This window comes from Macrosteles quadrilineatus, unplaced genomic scaffold (genome assembly GCF_028750875.1).
Source record: "Macrosteles quadrilineatus isolate MER2022 unplaced genomic scaffold, UCM_ALF_1.0 Scaffold_7__1_contigs__length_78375512, whole genome shotgun sequence".
NCBI classification, from domain to species: Eukaryota; Metazoa; Arthropoda; class Insecta; order Hemiptera; family Cicadellidae; genus Macrosteles; species Macrosteles quadrilineatus.
The window spans coordinates 5,485,076-5,507,341 of record NW_026542600.1 but is presented as its reverse complement, the minus strand read 5'-3'; the positions used below and the strand labels follow the sequence as shown (position 1 = coordinate 5,507,341).

General features: G+C 35.5%; 1 protein-coding gene across 1 annotated transcript in view; it reads right to left on the bottom strand.

Moving 5' to 3' along the window:
• LOC128998151 (uncharacterized) overlaps positions 1-22,266 on the bottom strand; it is a 73,039-nt gene that overhangs the window by 17,308 nt on the left and 33,465 nt on the right. Inside the window, exons 11-13 of the mRNA XM_054424157.1 lie at positions 9,400-9,512; positions 7,060-7,236; positions 5,349-5,534 (exon numbers count right to left, since the gene is read on the bottom strand). Of these exons, the coding sequence (XP_054280132.1) occupies positions 5,349-5,534; positions 7,060-7,236; positions 9,400-9,512 (476 nt within the window). The remainder of the gene's footprint in view (positions 1-5,348; positions 5,535-7,059; positions 7,237-9,399; positions 9,513-22,266) is intronic.

Sequence of the window (22,266 nt, the reverse complement as noted above, 5' to 3'; positions counted from 1 at the left end):
TTATCACAATGGCGCAGTCGTAGTCAAGTTATGTTCAACTTCTTTTTCGCGAGTGCGGAGTGTTGAAAAATTAATTTGAGGAACCATGTCGTCCCGTTCAATAGGGAGTATGGGGGAGTTTAACCCTCATGAAGAGGATATTTCGTCATATTTAATGAGGCTGAAACACTACTTGAAGGCCAACAGCGTAAAGGAAGGATCGGAGTTATCCATTTTGATTACTGTCATTGGACCAAAAGCTCTGGCTGTTCTCACGGACTTAGTATCACCAGATTCGGTAGATTCCAAGGATTATAAGGATCTGTTAAAGGTGTTGGAAGCACATTATTCTCCAAAAAGGTTAGTGGTAGCCGAACGCTACACATTCTACTCACGTGTTCAGCGTCCCAATGAAAGTATTGCTGATTTTATGGTAGCAATTAGGCATTTATCAAGCACATGTAACTTCAAAGGACCTTGCCTTTGAACCTAGTTGGCCAATTTCATAAGCTCAAATGCTATCGTTGTGCGAAAGAGCACAAGGCTCATGAATGTCCTTATATAAATTTTAAATGTAATATATGTAAAAAAATTGGACACCTTGGTAAGGTGTGTAGGTCGAAGGATGTGTCTGATAGGCCTAGGACTAACAAAAAAGTGTTTAAGGTTCACAATGTTGAAGAGACATCGGAAGTTTTACAGGACTTATGTCTGTATAGTGTAGGCCTTGGAGATGGAAAGGCGGGTTATGAAGTAGGGTTGCTGATTGAAAACCATAATGTGACCATGGAGCTCGATACAGGCAGCGCCCTTACGGTCTGCCCTTTTGAGTCGTATCGGAAATATTTTTCACATCTGGCTTTAAAGCCTTGTTATGTAAAACTACTTACCTATTCAGGAAATGAAGTAAGTGTGTTGGGACAGATTTTGGTTAGAATAAAAGCGGCCAACCAAATTTATCAGGACTTGCCGTTAGTTATTGTAGAGTTAGGCCAAACGGGTCAACCAATGTTGCTAGGTAGAAACTGGCTTGAACATGTAACCTTAGACTGGAAGTCTATATTTTCTCAAGATAAAACTGTAAACCGCTCTGACGAGCACGTTTTCAATAGGCCTAGCCTAAACTCTATTGACAAGTTACCTAACCTAACTTCACTTCAATCAGCTGACTCGGTTCAGCCTAGGGCCAAGGAAGATGTTAAGCATTTAAGGCAAAAGTTTTCTTCTGTGTTTGAAGGAAAATTAGGTTCAATCAAGGGTGTGAAGACACATATAATTTTGAAAGATGGAGCTGTACCGAAGTTCTGCAAATTTCGTCCAGTGCCGTTCGCACTTCGCAAACAAGTGGAAGAGGAAATAGACAAGATGGTGGATGATGGAGTTGCTTATCCTGTTTTGAGTTCCGACTGGGCAACCCCACTGGTTGTTGTGCCCAAGCCTACAGGAGTTAGGCTATGCGGGGACTTTAAGGTAACGTTAAACCAAGTTATCCAAACTGAACACTATCCTTTACCTCAACCCGAGGATATTTTTGCTTCATTATCTGGTTGTTCTGTGTTCTCTGTTATTGATTTACAGACAGCCTATCTTCAACTGGAGGTCGCTGAGGATTCACAGGAGTTGTTAACCTTGGCAACACATAAAGGATTATTTCGTCTTACTCGTTTGCCATATGGCCTATCCAGTGCACCTGCTTTGTTTCAGGCAGCTATTGATGAGATAATTAAAAATCTTCCCGGTACGGTAGCGTACCTTGATGATGTCTTGATTGGCGGACATTCATACCCTGAAGCAGTGTCTAGGTTGGAGCAAGTTCTTCAACGCTTCCAAGAATACGGAGTGAAGGTTAACGATAGTAAATGCAAATTTTTACAACCTGTTGTAGACTATTTAGGTTATAGGTTGTCGGCTGAAGGTATAAGTCCACGAGAAGGGCTAGTGGAAGCCATCAAGGATGCCCCGGAACCATCAAGTAAGGAGGAGTTGAGATCGTATATAGGACTCATTAATTACTATGGTAGATTTATTTCCAATCTTTCTGATAAGCTGAACTGTTTCTATGAGTTGTTGAAAAAGGATGTTCCTTTTGTTTGGTCTAGGAAATGTGCTGAAACTTTTAAACAGAGTAAACACTGGGTGTTATCTTCTGATATTCTTGTACATTATGATGTCAATAAGCCACTAGTGCTTACATGTGATGCAAGCCCTCGAGGCGTGGGGGCGGTGTTGTCCCATTTGATTGATGGCGAAGAGAGGCCTATTGCTTTCGCCTCTAAAACTCTAAGTCAAAGTGAGAAAAATTATTCTCAGCTTCATAGGGAAGCCCTAGCATTAGTATTTGGTGCTAAGAAATTTCATAAGTATATTTACGGGAGAAAACATGTCATATTACAGAGTGACCACCAGCCGTTGGCTACTATCTTTGGCTCAAAGCGAGGAACTCCAAGCCTAGCCGCAGCACGCCTACAGAGATGGGCCCTGATTTTGGCTTCGTATGACTTCGAAGTGAGATATCGCAAGGCGTCTGATGTGCCACATGCCGATGCCTTATCCCGGTTGCCGTTACCGGCAAGTGATTCACTGGAACTGGAAAACAACTTTATCTCGCACACTCAGGAATGCGTGGAGGTACTAAACTGCTTCAGCACGGTGAGTACCGAATCACCTATCACTTCTAAGGAAATTGCTAAATTCACTGGTACTGATCCTATATTATCTAAAGTAAGAGATTATGTTTGGCACGGCTGGTATGGCGCTGTGGATAAAGAGTTATTGCCTTATGTAAAAAGGAAAGATGAACTTTCTGTGGATAGTAATTGTCTTCTGTGGGGGGCCCGTGTGGTCATTCCGACAAAATTGAGGAATCAAGTTTTAGAATTGCTTCATGATCAACATCCAGGCATTACACGGATGAAGCTGTTATCACGTAGCTATGTGTGGTGGCCCGGTATAGAACAAGGTATTGAAGAAACAGTGTCTTCTTGTTATATTTGTCAGTGTACGAGGAATGCAGCTCCAAAAGTCCCTCTCCAGCAGTGGCCCCGTGTGTATGGCAGATGGCAACGGGTGCACATAGATTTCGCTGAAGATACTAATTCTAGGCAACAAATGTTAGTACTAGTAGACAGTTTTTCCAAGTGGATCGAGGTGTTTGTTATGAAATCTACTAGTTCTCTCAAGACCATTGAGCGTCTCCGTTCACTTTTTGCATCGTATGGGCTTCCGGACACTCTAGTATCTGATAATGGTCCTTCTTTTACAAGTTTTGAGTTCAAAGAATTCTTAAAGAAGAATGGAGTAAGGTTTGTCTTATCACCTCTTTATCATCCTGCGTCAAATGGTGCGGCCGAGCGGTGCGTTCAAGAAGTGAAGAAGAACCTGTTGAGACAGGTGTTGAGTGAAGGTGGTACTGGTTCTCTGACTTTGCAACATAAACTTGATAACTTCCTAATGACATACAGAAATACACCTAACACTGTAACCGGACTTACCCCGGCAGAATTGTTTCTCAACTGGAAACCTAAAACTAGGCTTGCACTTCTCAAACCTAACCTCAACGCTCGTATTGACACGAACCTGGACAGACAGAAGGAGAGTTCGGATAGGCATAGGGGAAGGGCAAGGTCCTTTGAAGTTGGAGAGAAAGTGTTCGTCAAAACTGTCAGGCAGGAGAAAATCGATTGGGTACCTGGAAAAGTTCTGGAGATAAAAAGTTCTGTAATATATCTTGTTAGTGTATTGGGAAAAGTTAGGCGTTGCCATGCTGACCACCTCAGGTCTAGAGTGAACACGGAAGAGGAGGGGATAGCAGTGCCAAGTTGTGAGCCGAGGTCTCCCATGAAACCAGTACTTCCTGAGCGAGAGGAAACTTCAGAGGACAAGGAGAGGCAGCAAGTTTCGCCCAGGCGGCAATCTCCATTGAAGGACCCTGAGACTGCAGCGGTTCAGTCAAGGCATGAAGATCCACCTGCGGTAGTGCAGTGCAGCCCGCCCAATCTTAGAAGGTCAAAAAGGACAATACAAAAGCCTGAAAAGCTAGACCTTTAAGCTTTTCAGGCAGAAGTAAGAAGAGTTTATTTTAGTTTTATGAGAAGAATTTTTAAGTTGGAATCAAGGTTTAATTAATAAAAATGAAAAAAAGAAATTATTATGAAGAGAAAGTTTTATGTTGGAAGAGTATGTTATTTGTGGTCTTACAGCAGTAGTGTGGGCCTAATCTAAATGGTGGCGAGTGTAATATAGTAGCAATAGTACCATATTAGATTATTAGTAACCGGAAACAGATTAAGTTACTGGGTGGCTGCACTGCCTACATCGGCGTGGAGCTCCCTGATTGGCTGCCGATCGGTCAAGGAGTTTTCCGTCTTGATGATCGTCACTTCAAGTCTAGCAAGGTGTGTTACTAGATGTCGCCATGTTTACCTTATAGTTATAGTAGTTATCACAGATATAATATTATTATCATAAGATAATTCAACAGTGGAGTTTTGCCTATTCTGAATTGTTTGAAATAACATCACCTGTGTTTTAGAATTATTAAGTTTTAGCCCGTTGGCTGTAAACCAATTAGATAAATTAAGAATAGAAAGACTGATTTCTTGTTTAAGATTTTGCAAATTATTTGATTTAACTATTGCTGTAGTGTCATCAGCATATAAGATAAGGTTAGACGATACATTTCGAGGTAACTCATAATAAAAATTAAAAATAGCAAGGGGCCTAGTACTGACCCTTGCGGAACCCCACATTTAGTGTTAAGCCACTGTGAAATACATTTTTTACCATTTTTTACGATTATTGTTCTTTGATGTCTGTTAGTCAAATTGAACTGTCTTTGCCTTTGAACATATGATTATTTTAACAACGATTTTGAAATAATTATGATGTATCTATACAAATAATCAATTCGTGTTCCCTAACAACAAAAATTAAGAGATTCTCTAAATAAAAATAATTTTTTCCTTTTAATTTTCTTTTATTTCTTACTAGTAATTTAAAACACTTTCTTTTGGTTTTATCTCAGACTCTGTGGGATAAAGGCTAGGCCTTTTTAACCCTTTTCAGGTTCCTACGTGTAACCCTGTATGTGAGCAGGGTGGTACTACTTAATTTATCTACTTATATTATTGCCTTTTAAGTAGTGTGAACCCACAGAATCACTTCTAAATCACAGGTTCCCAACCAAACCCCACTGACTAGGGCGGTGATGACAAGTTTTGCGTCTACCCTACGAGATTTTGCCGGCAGAAAATCTGGGTCACAACAGGATAATATGGGAGACTACTAAAATATAAACTTTTAGATCAAAGCATGAAAATACATTTTGTAGGCCAAATAAAGTGATTAGAAACAACATACATATAACCTACCTGTTGCATGTTGGTTTTCCTTTCAGTTTCAACTGTTCTTGCCAAATGCTCATTTCCGTTTGATTTACTAGATTTCATCTGATTTTTAAAAGATTCCCAGCGGCGCATGATATCTAGTAAGCTCTTCTTCTCTTCATTTAAGCGTTGAGTTATATGTTCCAGGTCAAAATCAAGTAGTTCTTTATCCTGAAATTAAGAAGGCAAATTTTTAGGTTTACAAAATGGTGAAAAGGAAAAAGGATAAACCATTAATACATTGATGGGAATAGTCACAGATTCAACAATTCATATAAATTCAATTCAATTAATTCATCACAGAAATGCATAACAAAATGGCTGAGGTTCAGCAATGAAAAAAAACCCTACAAAAAATTGACATAAAAAAAACAATACGATCAATGCTTAGTTTAAAGTATGATGCTCACCGTAAAAACATTTTATTAAGTTTGGTATTATGTCTGTTTATAGACTTACATCAACAAAACTGTACTTCACGTTAAACATAACATTTAATTTCCATCTTTACCAGGAACATTGGTTATCATAATTATAACTAGGGATGGACGGGTCCAGGAAATTTTCGGGAAAAATATAGGCTACTCCCAAAAATTGGGAAAAGATTAGATTTGCTGCGGTATTATTCGTTCCGATCGTCGGCGATTTCGCCGTGCCACGGCTGACGATGATCACGTTTTCACAATTGCGGAAGATGTCGCAGGTATGGCAGCTGGCCTTGATGATGTCACTGCGAGTGCGAGAGATGATCTTGATGTTTCTGCAAACTCTAGAGACGATGGTGATGTCTCCATGAACGCATGAGATCTTCACGCTGACTACGTGACCTTGAGACATGTAACGGTGGCACCGTAAATGCCGGACATGTTGAAGATCGCAACACGAGCAAGGGACATGTTGACGATGGGGCCGTGATCGAATTATCCCAATTGATTTGCATAATTAATTGGAGTGCTACTGTAAATAGGTTTGCTGCTACAAAGAAGAGAAATGTGTTTTTTTTGTTTTTTTTTATCAAATATTAATAAATAGTATAGGATGAAACAAATAAATTTGCCAAATTTAATCAAAATATATCCATAAACAAGTAAATTACAAGAATGAGTGTTTCTCCATAAGAATAACATAGAAATTATGTACAATTTTATTTTATTTTCTAAGTAACCTTTGATCGCACAAAAATGTTGTAATATAGAAAACTGTTCCTTTAGTAAGCTCTACTTCGATGGCTGTAATAAAAATTGGGTATTTCCATGTTTTAAGGGTAAAAATTTGAAAAAAACTATTTCTGAAAAACTTAAAAACCCCATAAAAACCCCCATGACCCTATCTTGCTGGTTCATGAACTCATCAAGCTCTACACATTCGTGCCAAATTTTATCAAAATCGGACCAAAACTACACAAGTTATCGTCTTCCCCCAAACACAATAACTTGATAAATATTATATACGATATACATATGTATATATATATGGAGGTATGCATATATAAAATTTGAATGAATAGTGTTTTTGGCCTCTGGGGGATATCACAATGATAAAGCAAATCGGTCCCGAGTCTAATGCTTTACAATACTCCAATGATGAAAGGTTAAACTGTTTTATAACCCTAAATAATTCTTCTAACTTCAAAATCTATACCACTTTACCTTACTAATTTGTGACTCATCAAACTCAAAAATCTATACCACTTTACCTTACTAATTTGTGACTCATCAAACTCATGTGGTTCCAAATCCCATCTCTTTTTTCCAGATTGATCTTTGCGCTCTTTGCTTGTTTGGCTGCTTTGCGCCGTGGTCGTAGTTTTTCTGATACAACCAGTGGATGTCTCAGTAGTTCTATGGTTACTGGCCCCGGCCGCTCCAGTTTGCTGTATTCCATCAATTCAATTTAATTCAAATATACTTTATTCAATATAAAATATACAAGAGTATACATGAACGGCATACAGAAGTACATCTTTACATAGAAAAATAGTAACAAGAAATAAAACCAATATATATTTATGTGAACTTACTTTCTACTTTTTTATTTTTCTTGAGTTTGATGAATTTATTATACCAAGGAAAATTCTTCAAAACTATATGCCGCTTTGTTCACAAGAAATCTTTAACATTCTAACCCTTTCACTCTTTTCAGCCAGGGCTGGTGCAAGGAGTTTTTATCCAACATGTGAGAGTAATCTCTGGCACCCCCTCAATATACACAACTCAACATATATTTTACTCTCTAAATTGCCTTTTTTTATTTAATCTGCAACAAACTAAAATTAGCAAATGGGAGAATAGGTGTGGTTTATGGTGAAAGGCAAGAAGTTTATGTTCAACTTCTTTACTATCCAACAGTGGAAATTTGAGCAGTGTACACTCTAGTGTGATGAAGTGTATTTTTGAATTCCAACATTGTTTAAGTTTGTTATTTTCCGTTTCTCATTCTCCAGGTTGCTATGGTATTAGGCAACCAATTGTAAATGGAATAAATACATTGGAACAGCAGAAAATATGTCATCTGTTGTAAAAGGACCAAAGACAAGTTACAACACTTACCAAATGACAGAAAGATTTTATTTCAGCCATGCTCATTCTCCCTTCTTTTCAACAGGGTACTGACTCAAATTTGAAAATTAAATTCAACGTTTTTCAAGGTTATATTTGCATATTTTTGTGACATAAGGGCCAACGGTGTTTGTTTATTTTGATAATGAAAAAATAAATCTTAGCAACACAGCTAAATTTTTAGGAATTGATGTAGATAGTTTATTGAATTGGAAGAATCACATTCATAACACCTCTAAAAAGTTAAATTCAGTATGTTTTCAAATGTTGGTCTTAAGAAATGTTGTTGATTTAAACACTAGACTAATGATTTATCACGCTTTATTTTCGTCAATTTTACAGTATGGAATAGAGCTTTGGGGCGTCACACCTGATTCGTATCAACTTTTTAAACTTCAAAAAAGAATACTTAGAATTATGACTTTTAAACCCGTAAAACATTCTTGCAAACAACTTTTTAAAGAACTAAAGATTCTAACCGTCCCTAATTTGAATATTCTTAAATGTTTATTGTATGTGAAATCAAATTTTGAAAAACTCCACAGTGAAAATAATCGGCACAATTATAACACTAGATTTCATACAGATTTTCAATATCCTATACACAGATTAAATCTTGTGGAAAGGACACCTTCTTATATGGGTAAAAGATTTTTTAACAATTTGCCTGGGTACTACAAATCTATAATAGGATTAGTATCTTTTAAAGAAAAAGTTTTTGAATTTTTATTGGAAAAGAATTATTATAGTATTGGTCAGTTTCTTGAAGATAAATCAATGTGAATTGTTTGTTTTGTTACCTACTATGTATTTATTTTTACCAATATAAGCTAGTTTATTTTAGTATAGTTTGACAATGTCACCTGTTTTGTCTGGCTGTGCCAGAGCATAAAAAAAACGTTTTGTGACAATAAAGATGACTTTGACTTTGACTTTTAGGCCAGGTGCAGGCGGAATCACCGCAGCGACACATCGGCTTTGTGGACAAACCAAGGCAGGGGTATCACAGAAATTTTCTTGTTGTTGTTTTTAGTCGACATACTTCAGGCACATCAAATGTGATTCCAACTCCTGACCAAAATAAGTTACCAACTGCTGAAAGCTCCTATGATATAAAATCAAGCTGAGCCAGCGATCGCAAAAACCATCTGCGAATATTACACGATTGAATATACCAGATGTTGCCACAATCGCGGAAGACTAATATAATGTCTCCATGATCACAATTTTACAGCAAATCCAAAGACACAAGTACTGAGGATTAACATTCCTTCAAAACCAGAACCGGCCCATCTCTATTTTCAAGGTTTGTCCACAAAATTCACGGCATGTTCTCAGGTTAGTTATTTGGTCTAGTGAGTGTTTAATCCATAGTCAAATTATGAATTATAAAAAAAAACAATTAACTGTGTTCCACCCTGTATACATAACCTTAAAATAAGAATGAACAGATTATAACTAGCTATATAAGAACCAACCGTTTGCTGATAATAGGGCATGGGTTGAGCCATCTCCACTCTCGTAACTACTTGGACTGGTTGGACGGGGATATTTACAAGAGGTGGGTAAACTGCCGACAGAGCCAACCCTCCTGGAAAAAATAGCAAGAACTTTAGTTTGATCAAAAGAGTTTTAGTGTACACTGTTAATACTGATTTTATTTCTGTGTACACCAGAATTGCGTTAATCTCAACTTCTTGGGACCAAACCCTGTTTGGGCAATCCAATTTTTGATTTTGCTGGAAATTAATAAAGTTGATCATTTCCCAGCAATAGTGTTGTTCCTACAACATTTTACGACAGTGTAACATGATGTAGTAATCGTTGTGGAAAACCAATGGGACACCATTAATGAATGGGCCATAGGCTTCTATACACAGTTGACAAACTTTTCTCAGTCATTAAAGTTGAGTCGGATTTCTCGGTTTTCTGGTCAGCTGGACACTCTATTTGGTATTTCAGAACAAGTGGTGTAGTCAAAAATCCCTATGAGTATGTTAAGTTAAATTTTTATTTGTTACTTATGTAACAATACATATAAATAACTTATCCATCTTTTAAATTCCATACTTGAATAGCGAGTTGCCCACAATAGATTGGTATTTAGTAAGTCAATTCCTTGAGTTAGTTTAGTTTTAAAATGCGTGAATGGCTTGAAGACTACCTACTTTCTATAATGACATGGTTATTTCCAAACAGTAATTTAAAATTTTTCTTCAGCACTTATAACTTTTATCTACGTAGACAACTTGTATCAGTTTACTTTAAATAATGCAACACTCATGGGGCCAGGAAGGTGTTAGACAACTGAAAATATTAATAAGTATGGATTATTAAAAATTGTACTAAAATTAACCTATAAGCTAAAAAAGTCTATGATATTTTTTTTTACTTTTCCAAGTTTTCTACTTAATTTTCAAACAGCCAAGTTAATGTTCCACTATAATCTAGGCAGTTTTATGGGAGCATGCTGTTTAGAAGCGCGTCATAGTCTGTGAGAGTGTAACCGTACCAGCTTGCATACGGGCAGGAATTGTTGCGGAGGTCTGATTAACCACAGAGCGTTATTTATCTTGTATCATGATTGTGAGAGGGCTGACTCTCCGTAATTGTATCCAAGTTACTCTTGACCATCAGAGAAATATAATGAATATAAGAGCTGTATAAAGTGAGAATTTTGAATTTGCTGAAATAGGCTGAAATATTCTTGGCAATGTGTATCTGGAGGAACCTTGGCTATATGTCTAATCGCCCTTTTTAGAAGAATAAACACTTTTTTGCTTTCACTAGATGATCCCCATAAAATAAGTCCGTAATTCATAATTGAAGCGAAATAAGCATGATATACTGCAATTTGTGTATCAAAATTAGTTGTATCTCTAATTACTTGCAACACAAATACAGCTGAATTAAGTCTTTTTGATAAATTTTTAATGTGAGTTCGCCAATTTAAATGTGAGTCTATTCTTATTCCTAAATAATCAACTGAATCTTGAGAAACTATCAAATTTCAGTTTGAATTTAGGGTGATCTTGTCTTTTATATTGGAGGAGAGAATTGTATCAGCTGTGTTTTGGATACATTCATGGAGAGGCCGTTGACAGCAAACCAGTCCTCAAGATAATGGAGCTCTCTGGTGATTGTGTGATTAATGTCGACACCTTTTTGCTCTTTGCAAATGATTGCTGTGTCATCTGCATACTGAAATATTGGCATTTTTTATACACTTCCTAGGTCGTTTACAAATAAAATGAATAGACATGGTCCAAGAATTGATCCTTGAAGCACTCAAAATGGAACATCCTTCCAATCTGACATGTAATTGTTTTGAAATTTGTTTATTATTATCCTTTGTTTGCGGTTTTTCAGATAAGAAGCAAACCATTGTAATACTATATTTGTTATTCCATGTCTACTTAATTTTTCAAGAAGTTTTCCATGATCAACACAGTCAAAGGCCTTGGACAAGTCACACGACACTCCCACAGTCTGCTGTGCTCCATCCAAGGCCCCAGCAATATTGTTGATCATGTCGGTTACTGCTTTTTGAGTGTTAAGATTAGGCCGGAATCCAAATTGAGAGGGGTTGATTAAATTATTATTTTCAAAATATTGTACTAGTTGGTTTTTGACAATTTTTTCTAAAAAAATTTAAAAGCAAGGTAGCAACGCAACAGGACGATAATTAGAGGGATTATTAACATCACCTTTCTTAAATAAACGTTTTATTTCTGCATATTTGAGTTTGTCTGGAAATACACCATGCTCCAGGGACTGGTCTACTATTCTGCAGAATGTACTCAAAAACATAAAAACACTTTTTTACTTCAAAAAGATAAAACAATCAACCCAAAAACAATTAACACAAAAACAATAAACAAAAACAATTAGGCGTACGGATCCGTATCCATGGTTAGTGCAAGGTAAAAGTAGCATTTGTTCAATATAGTACGTTGTGCCGATTTCAAATCAAAAGGTTTAAAATCCGCGCCAAGGCAATGGACAAGTCGTCCAACCATGACGTAACGCACGACAGCAAAGGACTCGAATTGAGGCGTGTGCACTCCTCACTCGTAGTCGCGCCCAACGATATAAACAACTCATGGATTGCTGGCTCAGTGTTGGCCGCGCGGTCGAGCTTCCCCCACCATCTACTGGCAGAAGCCGGCGCAGCCCATACATTCACCATTATAAAACGCACTTTTTATTTGCTGCTCTGTTGAAATTTATAGGGATAAAATATTGCTAACGCTTGTCAAACTCTTTTTACTAGTTAAACCTTTTATGTCTGTTATATGTCTTTGTTTCTTGCAGAAAATAGCCCATCTGAATTCTTTAAAACTACAAATTCACTAAACCCGTTTTGTAGATGTTTTTAGACAACTGATATTGCTAGTTCCAAATTGTACATGGTAAAATAATAAGTGATTACAAAGGTGAAATAGAAAGTACAATATTTGTAATTGAAATTCTATTTTATTAATCAAAAAATAGTACATAAAAATTTAGAATAATTTTTCTAAGTTTTTGCCGAAGTGGTAACGTTATGTTTGACGTAAACGCGATATTTTTTTCTTTCAATGTTTAATGACAATGTATCTTACAAAATAGGTCATAAAAAAGAATGCCTATCACGCATAGATTTGCGGTAAAAACTGGACATATGTAGTATTGTTTTTAAGAGTTCAAATGTGTTATTTTCTGCAAGAAAAGAAGAAGAGTTTAGAATAGTAAAAGTGTTTGGCATGCATTAGCAATATTTTATATCTATATATTTAAACAGAGCAGCAACTTAAAAAGGTGCGTTTTACAATGGTGAGTGTATGGGCTGCGTCGGCTACTGCCAGTAGATGGTGGGGGAACTAGACCGAAAACAGCGCCCGCAGTGCTACTGAGAGCGCAATCCAGTAGTTTTTACATCGTTGGTCGCGCCATCAACAGCAGAGGTCGCCATGTCACCGGTGTGGGGCAATATTATTAATATCTTAAAATCGTAGCTCAAAAATTCGCGTTCGGGTGAAAATTGTACGTGCATCAAAGTATCGCAACTGTCAAAATTTTGCCAAACTGCAATTGGGGGTGTGTTTTATTAGTATTAAGTCGAGACAGTTGAGATGCCGGATTGATTGTTTGCGTTCGTGATGAAAATTCGTACATGCATCAAATTAATAGCAAATGTCAGTTTCTAGCGAATCGTAGATCGTCGTGACGGTATTTTCAATTGATTCAATAACCGCCAGCTCGAAAAACAAGAATTATTAAGTCCTACACCGGGAAAAACTGTGTCATGAAATTTTGCTCGGTCAGACAAAGTACTACGAGTCAGATTGTAAATGTTCCATCCGTGTGAATCTTTCGTCAGTGTGAATGTAAATGTGTCGACATGTGTACGTAAGTAAATGTTTTGTGTTATTTGTGTTTTAGAAATAATTTAGTTCTGCCAATCTGCCATTTTTTCACATGTACAGTTCATATTTACAAGTCAGAAATCATGTCACAGTTGGTTCGAATATTTCATGTTTCATTTGGCTAGTCACAAATTCAGGATAAAATGTTTCATTAAATTTTGTCATGTTATACAAAGAGTTTAGGCTGAAATGGTAATTCTAGTCAAATGAAAATTATTTATTACATTGAATTGAAATAGGCAATTAGTTTTATGAGTATTGATTATCTGTGATATAGTATTATTTTTATGTTCTATGTGAGGGTCAAATTCTACCATTGTCAGTATAACTATTTATAACGTTTTGTATTTCATATATTGTAATAATTTTGAACAGAGTATCACATTTTTAATAGTAAGAGTTTGATTGTGTAAAGTAAATGGGGGAAACAAAGCACTCGGTCGAAGGCTAGGGTTGATATAGGGTCATAAGGATAGACTCCCATTAAATTCACAAAGAATCAATATTAAATAAAAGTTATCAAGTATTCGACTCAGTAAACCCCCCGTTTGGCAGTTTACAGATTGGCAGTTACAGTTTACTCAGATTGGCCCCGTTGCACTGATCAACAAGGTGATGTAGATCACAAACCTACATAATGTTCCCTGTTGTATTAAATTGTAAACTGGCCAGTTGATAAACATGTGAACATCTTTGGGGAGTATGGTGACCTAAAATAAATATATAAAATCATAAAGGCTAGGTTTCCCGAGGCTTTGTATTTTAAGATGAAAAACCACCAAATTCAATCAAACAATCAATTCTCTCATTCTGTTGTAACCATTCTATATTTTGTACAAAATGTAACTGCGTATTTATATCACAGCTCAATATTTTATTCAATACAGTATTTTTACAAATCTCTATCTCTTCATTTGCCTGCGTTTCAGCTAGTATTTTTAATATCGAATTGGTAAATTTTCTAGGTAATCGGCTTAACCGAACAAAGTATGCAAAGTATACACAATGAGTCTTGATGATCACATTTTATAAATATATTTTGACAGTGCAATTTTTACAAGTTCAGCTCATGATATTAATACCAAGTTGATGAATCTATGAGTAATCAGCTTAACCGAATCAAGTGTATATTAACATCTTGGAGTTCATACTTAAATAAATATTTTATGAATGAACTGATATCATAAATATATTTGCAATCAATATTTTCAATCACATATTATTTGCAATATTACAGTTTTACAGAGTGATCAATTCATATCACAATCTTTCATCTGAGCATACATTTCATTCATAGAGTGTTCAAATAAACACATCTAATAGTTATTAAGAAGTGTTAGAATTAAGCAGAGGAAGATGTGAAGGAGGACAACAAATCAGATCTCTCCGATCCCCCTTATGGACTTCTGAGGTATTTAATTACAAGGGCCCACACTTAACATCTTTTATTCCACTCCGCACTGCTCTGTAGTTATATGTCCTCATTAGTCTAATTAAAAGGAAATTAAATTAATTAAAACCCCACCAGGGGGCAACTTTTTGGTATATTCACACCTTTATGAAATATCTAAATTATATTGCATATAGTTGTGAATTAATGTTTTGAAGAGATGAAATGGTGATTACAAAATCACCATTGTCAAAGTTGCCATTTACAAAGTCTTTTACTTCTCTTTGCAAAAAGAATAGGAAATAGTCTTTTTATATTTTCTTTAAAACATTGTACTTAGCTTATTTGTTTGCACACAATCTATGTTTGTATTACAAAATTCAGAGCACATTAAGGTTTTATCCTGTAAAAGGTGTTTAACACGTTTGCTGCGGGTACCTGAGCACAAGCATTGTACGCGGCCTACTGTAAATGTAGTACTGCACTCCCCTCACTATACTCAATTCCACGTTCACCGTGCAGTACAGGTCGTTTTATGGAGGATAGCCTTGCTACTACCATTACTGTAAACTTAATGATTTCTGTCATGCGGGATGCGTCAACAGTCCTCGCGACTATTGTGAAGGCGCTTAAGTTCATTTTTCTAATTTCTTTGTTTTTTATGGTATTTATCAAGATAAACTGGTAATTTGACTTAAGACTAATACAAATTATATATTTTCCTTTGAATATTAAGGCTTATTTAAGTTGAATGTTTAACCACAGTCAGTATCTTACATTAATTATTATTATTAGAATTGAAGCTTTGAACTCTATAAAAAAATGACAATTTGCTGGGAATTAATCGGAACAAGTTATCGATTAAATTAATAAGTTATTGGGTATAATTAGTAGTATGGTAAACTAATTCAAGTACAACTATGTTCTTTCAATAATAAGCCTCTGTCAAAGAAATATGATTTAAAAATATAAATTATGTGGTTGATAAATAAATGCCAGTTTATTACAATGTCTTGTGTTTAAAAAAAATTGTATGTCATTGTGCAATGCTTTAGTTAACAGGCTACATACATCCTTTGATGATTCCAGTGACAATTACTTTTTATGACCAATAAAACGCTCGCCCTATATTAATAAAATTATACATCTGCTACATTTTGTATACTTAAAGCTGGATAAAATCAGTTTAGTGGAAGAAGTGTGTCTATTTGGCCGTGTAGATGTCAGTGTCTTAAATTTAGTGAAATATAGTTCGTTACTATCTCTAAATTGTGTAAACGTTTAAAATATTTGTTTTTGAATTCTTAGTGTTGCTGTGTAGTTAAATTGACGTTTTCGCAATGGCAGGGAGATCTGCTGGAAAACCGATCAAAAGTGGTGACCGTAAGACAGTGTTGAATGTTTTAAATATTTCCAAAACACTTTCCCCGATCAAAATGTGTTGTTTTGGGCAAAAGAAACTAGTGAAGCAACGTTAACCAGTTTGCGTTCAATATATAAATCCCGGAAAGAAGAAGCTGTTGGTAATATTGTCATGCCAAGAAAGAATCCACGCAAGATGGAATATAAAACCAGCAGAAAACGTAAGTACGATGGGTTTGTTATTGGATGTATTCGGAAGATAATCCATTCATTTTTGGCGACCAATACACCTCCCACACTTACTGCAGTTTTGGAAAAACTGAACGATGATCCAGATCTTCCTGAGTTCTAAAGAACTACGTTGAAGAGGTTGCTCAAAGAAAATGGCTTTTGTTACGAAAAGCGTAAAAGACAGTCTTTACTTTTAGAACGTGACAATTTTATTGTATGGCGTCATTCTTATTTACGATCAATGAGGCGGTTTAGGAAGGAAAAGAGAAATGTTGTTTTTATGGATGAAACATGGGTAAATGTTGGTCAAGCTACATCCAAAATATGGAAAGATCAAACTATAAAAACACCAAAGGATGCATTCTTAGCTGGGCTAACGACGTTTTGGCATTGTACACGCAGGAGGAGAAAATGGCTTGTTGAAGGAGGGCAGCTAGTATTTTTAGCACGGAACAGCCGATTTCCACGCAGAAATGGATGCAGAAACTTATGAAAATGGTTTGTGGAACAACTGGTTCCTAATGTCCCCCCCTGGTACCGTCGTTGTTATAGATAACACGTCTTACCACAGCCGTAAATTGGAAAAAGTACCCAAAAAACAAAAAAAGAAGACATTAAGAATTGGCTACTAGACAAAAACGTAACATTCGCACAGGACAGCTTGAAGAAAGAATTGCTTGCTGAAGAGCAAAAAATTAAGTATTTGTTTGACCTTCATGCCATCGACGAGATAGTGAAAACTCATAATCTCGAAATTTTAAGACTACTTCCTTATCATTGTGAATTAAATCCTGTAGAACTAGTCTGGAGCCAAGTAAAGAGACGTTGCAGCCAACAGCAAAGCGTACGATGTTAAGCTTATGGAGCCGTTAATTGACAACGCATTTAAGTCCGTCAAAAATGAGCAATGGATGAACTATAGCAAACATGTAATAGACATTGAAAATGATAAGTGGAAGATAGACAGTTTGCAAGATGACGTCGAGGATCTTATTATTCATCTCTCTGGATCTTCGTCAACTGAAGGAGACAAAAGTTCGACGTCTATCGTCAGTGCAGAATCTGGAGTGATTCCATTGCAATGAATCACAGTTAGTTGGCAATCAAGGTGAGTTAATTTGACCAAACATGAATAATAAATCTATTCATCAAAATAAATATAAATAAATATGGTATTGCGTGAAAATAATTCAAATATGTAGTAGTTTGATTTTTTATTTTAACATGTTTTCTAAGATGTTTTGATTAGTGCATAAATTATTATAGTCAATTTTGCAGTTAAAACAAAATGGTTCCTTAAATGTCATTCTTAAATATTTATAGTGAAAAAGTAGGTATTTAGTGATAAATAACTCAATCCTCAATAAAAACCTAAACAAAATTAAAAGGATTTATGCAGTGGTATGAAGAAGCGCAGTAGCGGTTCACGGGTGTTGATGTTTTGAGGACGGCTAGTAGCGCGGAAACTCCCATTTGAAAAACATGGCATACGGGCGCTCCGTACTGCACGGTGAACATGGAATTGAGTACAGTAGAACCCCTTTAACCGAATTCGGCTTAACCGAAACCCGGGTTAACCGAAATGGTTCTATAAAATAGTATAGGGCTGTAAAATGCTTTAATAACTTCAGTTGTCTGGTTTAAAGTATTTTCTATCCCATTGCAACATTTTTGTAGTATTTGTCACATCTATAAACAACAAATAGGAAACTTTAAGCATTTCAGTAAAAACAAAAACTTTGTTAAAGCCCAAACAAAAATAACTAGCTCAATGATCTCATACATAATTAAAAGACATTAAGATCATTGAACTTTTAAGGGGCAGGGAATTGGTTTGAAGAGTGTCATTTCAATAATTTTTTTATATTGATTTCTATAAATTCAAGGACGATTAGTTATTCACTAGTCCAAGCATCATATCGTTAAACAGACTGGATAAAATCTTAATACATATTTTTTATACGTTGAGTTGGTACAGTAGACTCCCTCTTATCCGGACTCCTCGGGACCGAGGCCAGTCCGGATAATGGTTTTTCCGGTTAAGCCGACGTCTCCAAAAACTCGTTAAAACTGACCGTTTTAAATGCATACTGTATAGAGTATTTGACTTGAATTATAAGAGCATTGTATTTAGACTGGTCTCAAATCTTTCCCACGAGAACAGTTGTTTCAGTACAGCCCACTTCCTGCCGATCTAGCCCGGTTTAACCGATGTGCTGATAATAATTGTCCGGTTAAAGAGATGTCATATCTGCCGATAGTAGTCTGGTTAAACCGATGTCTGGTTAAAAGGTGTCCGGATAAGAGGGAGTCTACTGTAAAAGGATTGTTCACCAAAAATGAACTTAAACAAAAGACATCTGTGAAGTTTATTCCTGATTTCACTGATTCAGTGTAATTTAAACGTCGATCACAAATCATGCAATGTCTTAAATTCATGGACACACTAACTACTTTCACATTTTGTCGGACACTAAAAGACGTCTTTCATTAAGCACCATGCAAAAAACAAAGCATTCAGGTTTTTCTACTCACATGCATAACATTGTTCATTATAATAAACATATAATATACAGGGTCCTCAAAAAGTCTGGGAAGGGCATTTTATTTTCTGGACCATTTCAGACAATGCAACACAGCTTTGCACTTAAGTACCATACCTAAAAATACTTTTTGAAGTTCCCAGACTTTTTAAGACCCTGTATATTAAAACTAGTAATGTGTCAAAACCAATACATCTTTGGAAAAGTTTTGTTTTGAGATTCAAAACTTCAAAAAGGAGTTTAATTTATTACAGTGTTTTTGTTTATCAAGTTATGATATTAAAGTTTAGTTTGAAGTAAGCATTCATCTCATTCATGTTCCCATGTAAGTGTCAGGAGTTTAATTTATTTTAGTGTGTGTTATTAATAAAAAATGTGTTTTAGCCAATTTCCCATATAAAGAATAAGCTATTACCGTGTCTCATGGTCTAGACCCGGACCGATATACTTTTTTGTTTTGAGGTCCCCAGAGGCCAAAAACACAAATGGTTAACATTTGTATACAGAATGTTTTGTAACTATCAACCAACTTTACTAATAAGTGTAGGTCAGTGTACGCTGGCTATATGGTCTGCAACAATGTGAATCACTGAACCAATATGATAGTTTTATAAAAACTAATATGCACACACACAAAAAATAGCATAACTCGGTTGTTTTTTTTATCAAGAAACTTTGCAATTACTTTCTAAACAATTTTGTACTCCTTAAAAAACAAATAATTTTGTATATATAAGCGTTGTTGGACTCTAAATGATTATGGAGGGGTTATAAAGCTTGGAACTTAAAATTCTCATCTTACTCTCATAGATAATAAGTAAACTGTTGTAGTTCGCTTGTTTAAGGATATATTTTAATCAAATTTTGAATTTTTTTCATTTCATACTAATCTATTGACATTTAAAAAACACACCTTAAAAGCTTAACTCAGCTTGAACCCATCAAAACCTAGTTTTCTTTGAGAAAAGTGAATAAATCTGACAATTCAAAGGAAATATTTTAGCAAAAATCAAATCATCCAAATGGAAATTTGCTTAGTCTGTAGGTTTGATGCAGTGAGGGTATTTTTTGTTTTAAGCATATTATTATTCACATATTCATGTTATTAATGATTATGTCAGAGTCAGGAGTACAATTTCCTCCAGTTTTGATTGCATAATAAACATATTATTATTACTGATTTTTTTTAACCTCAACCCATTGGGGAAAGAGTTAATGTGCTATCTGCAGCACCCTCTTTCGGCAATTAATTTTACCGAATTTTTAAGACGGTGACACACTATCGATCTTTTCCCCGATCAAGACCCCGTACCGAGCAGGGAGAAGGGGGAAGAGAGGTCGAAGGGAGCATGTTCGATAGTGTGTCACAGTTTCGTACACCGATCCAGACAACAGGCCGAGCAGGGAGGCGAGCGCTCTGGAGGCGGTTTTTTTTGGCAATAGATCAAAGAAGAGATCGGTCTGATGTACGGAGTGATGTACGATAGTGTGTCACGGTATATTTTTGCCCCGTACGCCGTCGCGAGCGCCGCACCGAGCAGCCACCTGCGCTAGCGTTGATAGATCTAATTTAATATGGCAATTAAACTCTTTAATTGGCAAAATAAATAAATGTTGGGTAATGTTTTGCCGTTGTATTATGGGCATTTATGCTGTAATTTGGTGGTTTGTTTGGTCAAGGATGAAAATGTAGTTTACAAGTTGCAACCATTAAATCAATGATACCAATAATGTTTGACTTGAATTAAGTAATTGATGTTATACCTAAATTCATTCAAAATTAATATAAACATAAATATTATTAAAGGCAATTAAAATTATTATCATTCTGTAACATGTTATTTCATGTTTTATTATTACTGCCTCCGCTCTCTCACTCACACACGCTCTCCATAAAATAACGAAACGTATAACTGAAACGATATTTTCTTTTAAGTGTTGTATTATTTAGAAAGTAATGTGTGGATTACTTTAATTTTATTTTTTAAATAAGAATATAGTATAATAGGTTATATTTGTGTTTTCTATATAAAGTGGTTAAACCTAAACAGTTTGTAATTTGAAAAAAACGTAAAATTGTGGAGCCTGTCCTGGCGGAAGAGTGGGCCTTCGGTCTAAGCCAGGGCAGGATAAACTAATAAATCATCAAATTTTCCATCTCTCTCTCTAAACTCCCGTTTGCCGCACTCGGTAGAACTTGTCTAGTCTTGGTCATGTTCGGAGAATTGTTCGGATTGAAATTTTGCTTATATTTACCTCCCTTCTCCCTGCTTGGATCAGAAAAAGATTGATAGTGTGTCACCGCCTTTAGACTTGAACTTTAATAGTTATAGAATGTTCCTGATCATTGGGCTTTAAATAAATGATCATGACTAATGAAACCGCAGAACTTAGTCAGTAACAAAGCTCAACACAGGTCATCACACACCATTCTACACTCATCCCTCACTCATATTTGGGTTAAAATACGCACCTAGGAGGCCCCATCTCAATGATTGATTGATTGACCTTAGGCAATAAATTAATAAATCTTTAGCCATTTTGTTCACAGTAAAATTGTATATAAAAAGTGGTGATTTGATAGTAAAAAAATAAAATTATGAAGATTATAAAAATAAACATTTTTCAAACAGTTTTTTGGAAGTAAACTTGATTTACAAATGCCAAGATTAATCCAGACACCAAATGACACTACTATTATTAAGTTAAATTGATTTCTAACGTAGAAAAATCACATGTTTTGTACTTTTATAAATAATAACTAAGAAAAAAAATTGTTTGTTTACCTTACCGCAGCTGATTTTTTGTGATATCTGGTTTCCATGGCAACACAACATTGTTTTTTATTCGCAAAAATAAATGAGTAAGTACGCAAAACAAGAAATTTATAAACATGTAAGAAGAAACAAAAAGGGGAGAAACTAGTAAAATAAATAACTAATTGCGCTGCGTAGCGGTGACACTAGCGGCACTCGTAAGTCGGTGCCAATGGGTTAACCAGGCAAGTAAAAAAGTGTTCACGTTTACTTATCAAAATTCAAAATTTGTGTTTTTTCTTTTTAATTTTAAGTTTTGGTTTTGGTTTTTGGTATTTGAAATTTCTGGTTTTGACAATCACTAGTTTTAACTTCATCTACAAGTAGCTACCCGCCACAAAACATCCTTTAAGCATCACATAGCATAATACATATAATACATAATAACATAATACACATAATACATGCACAGAACTATAATAAAATATGACAAACCAAAAACACCGCACATTCACTATATACATAAGTGAGCACACTTTTATATTCTCATTGACTTGGGTGTAGAGGAATACAATTCAGCGCCGATAATCCAAAAGCTGGTTAACCGAAACGTCGGTTAACCGAAATTGCCGCCAAAGATGTAAATTTAAATTTA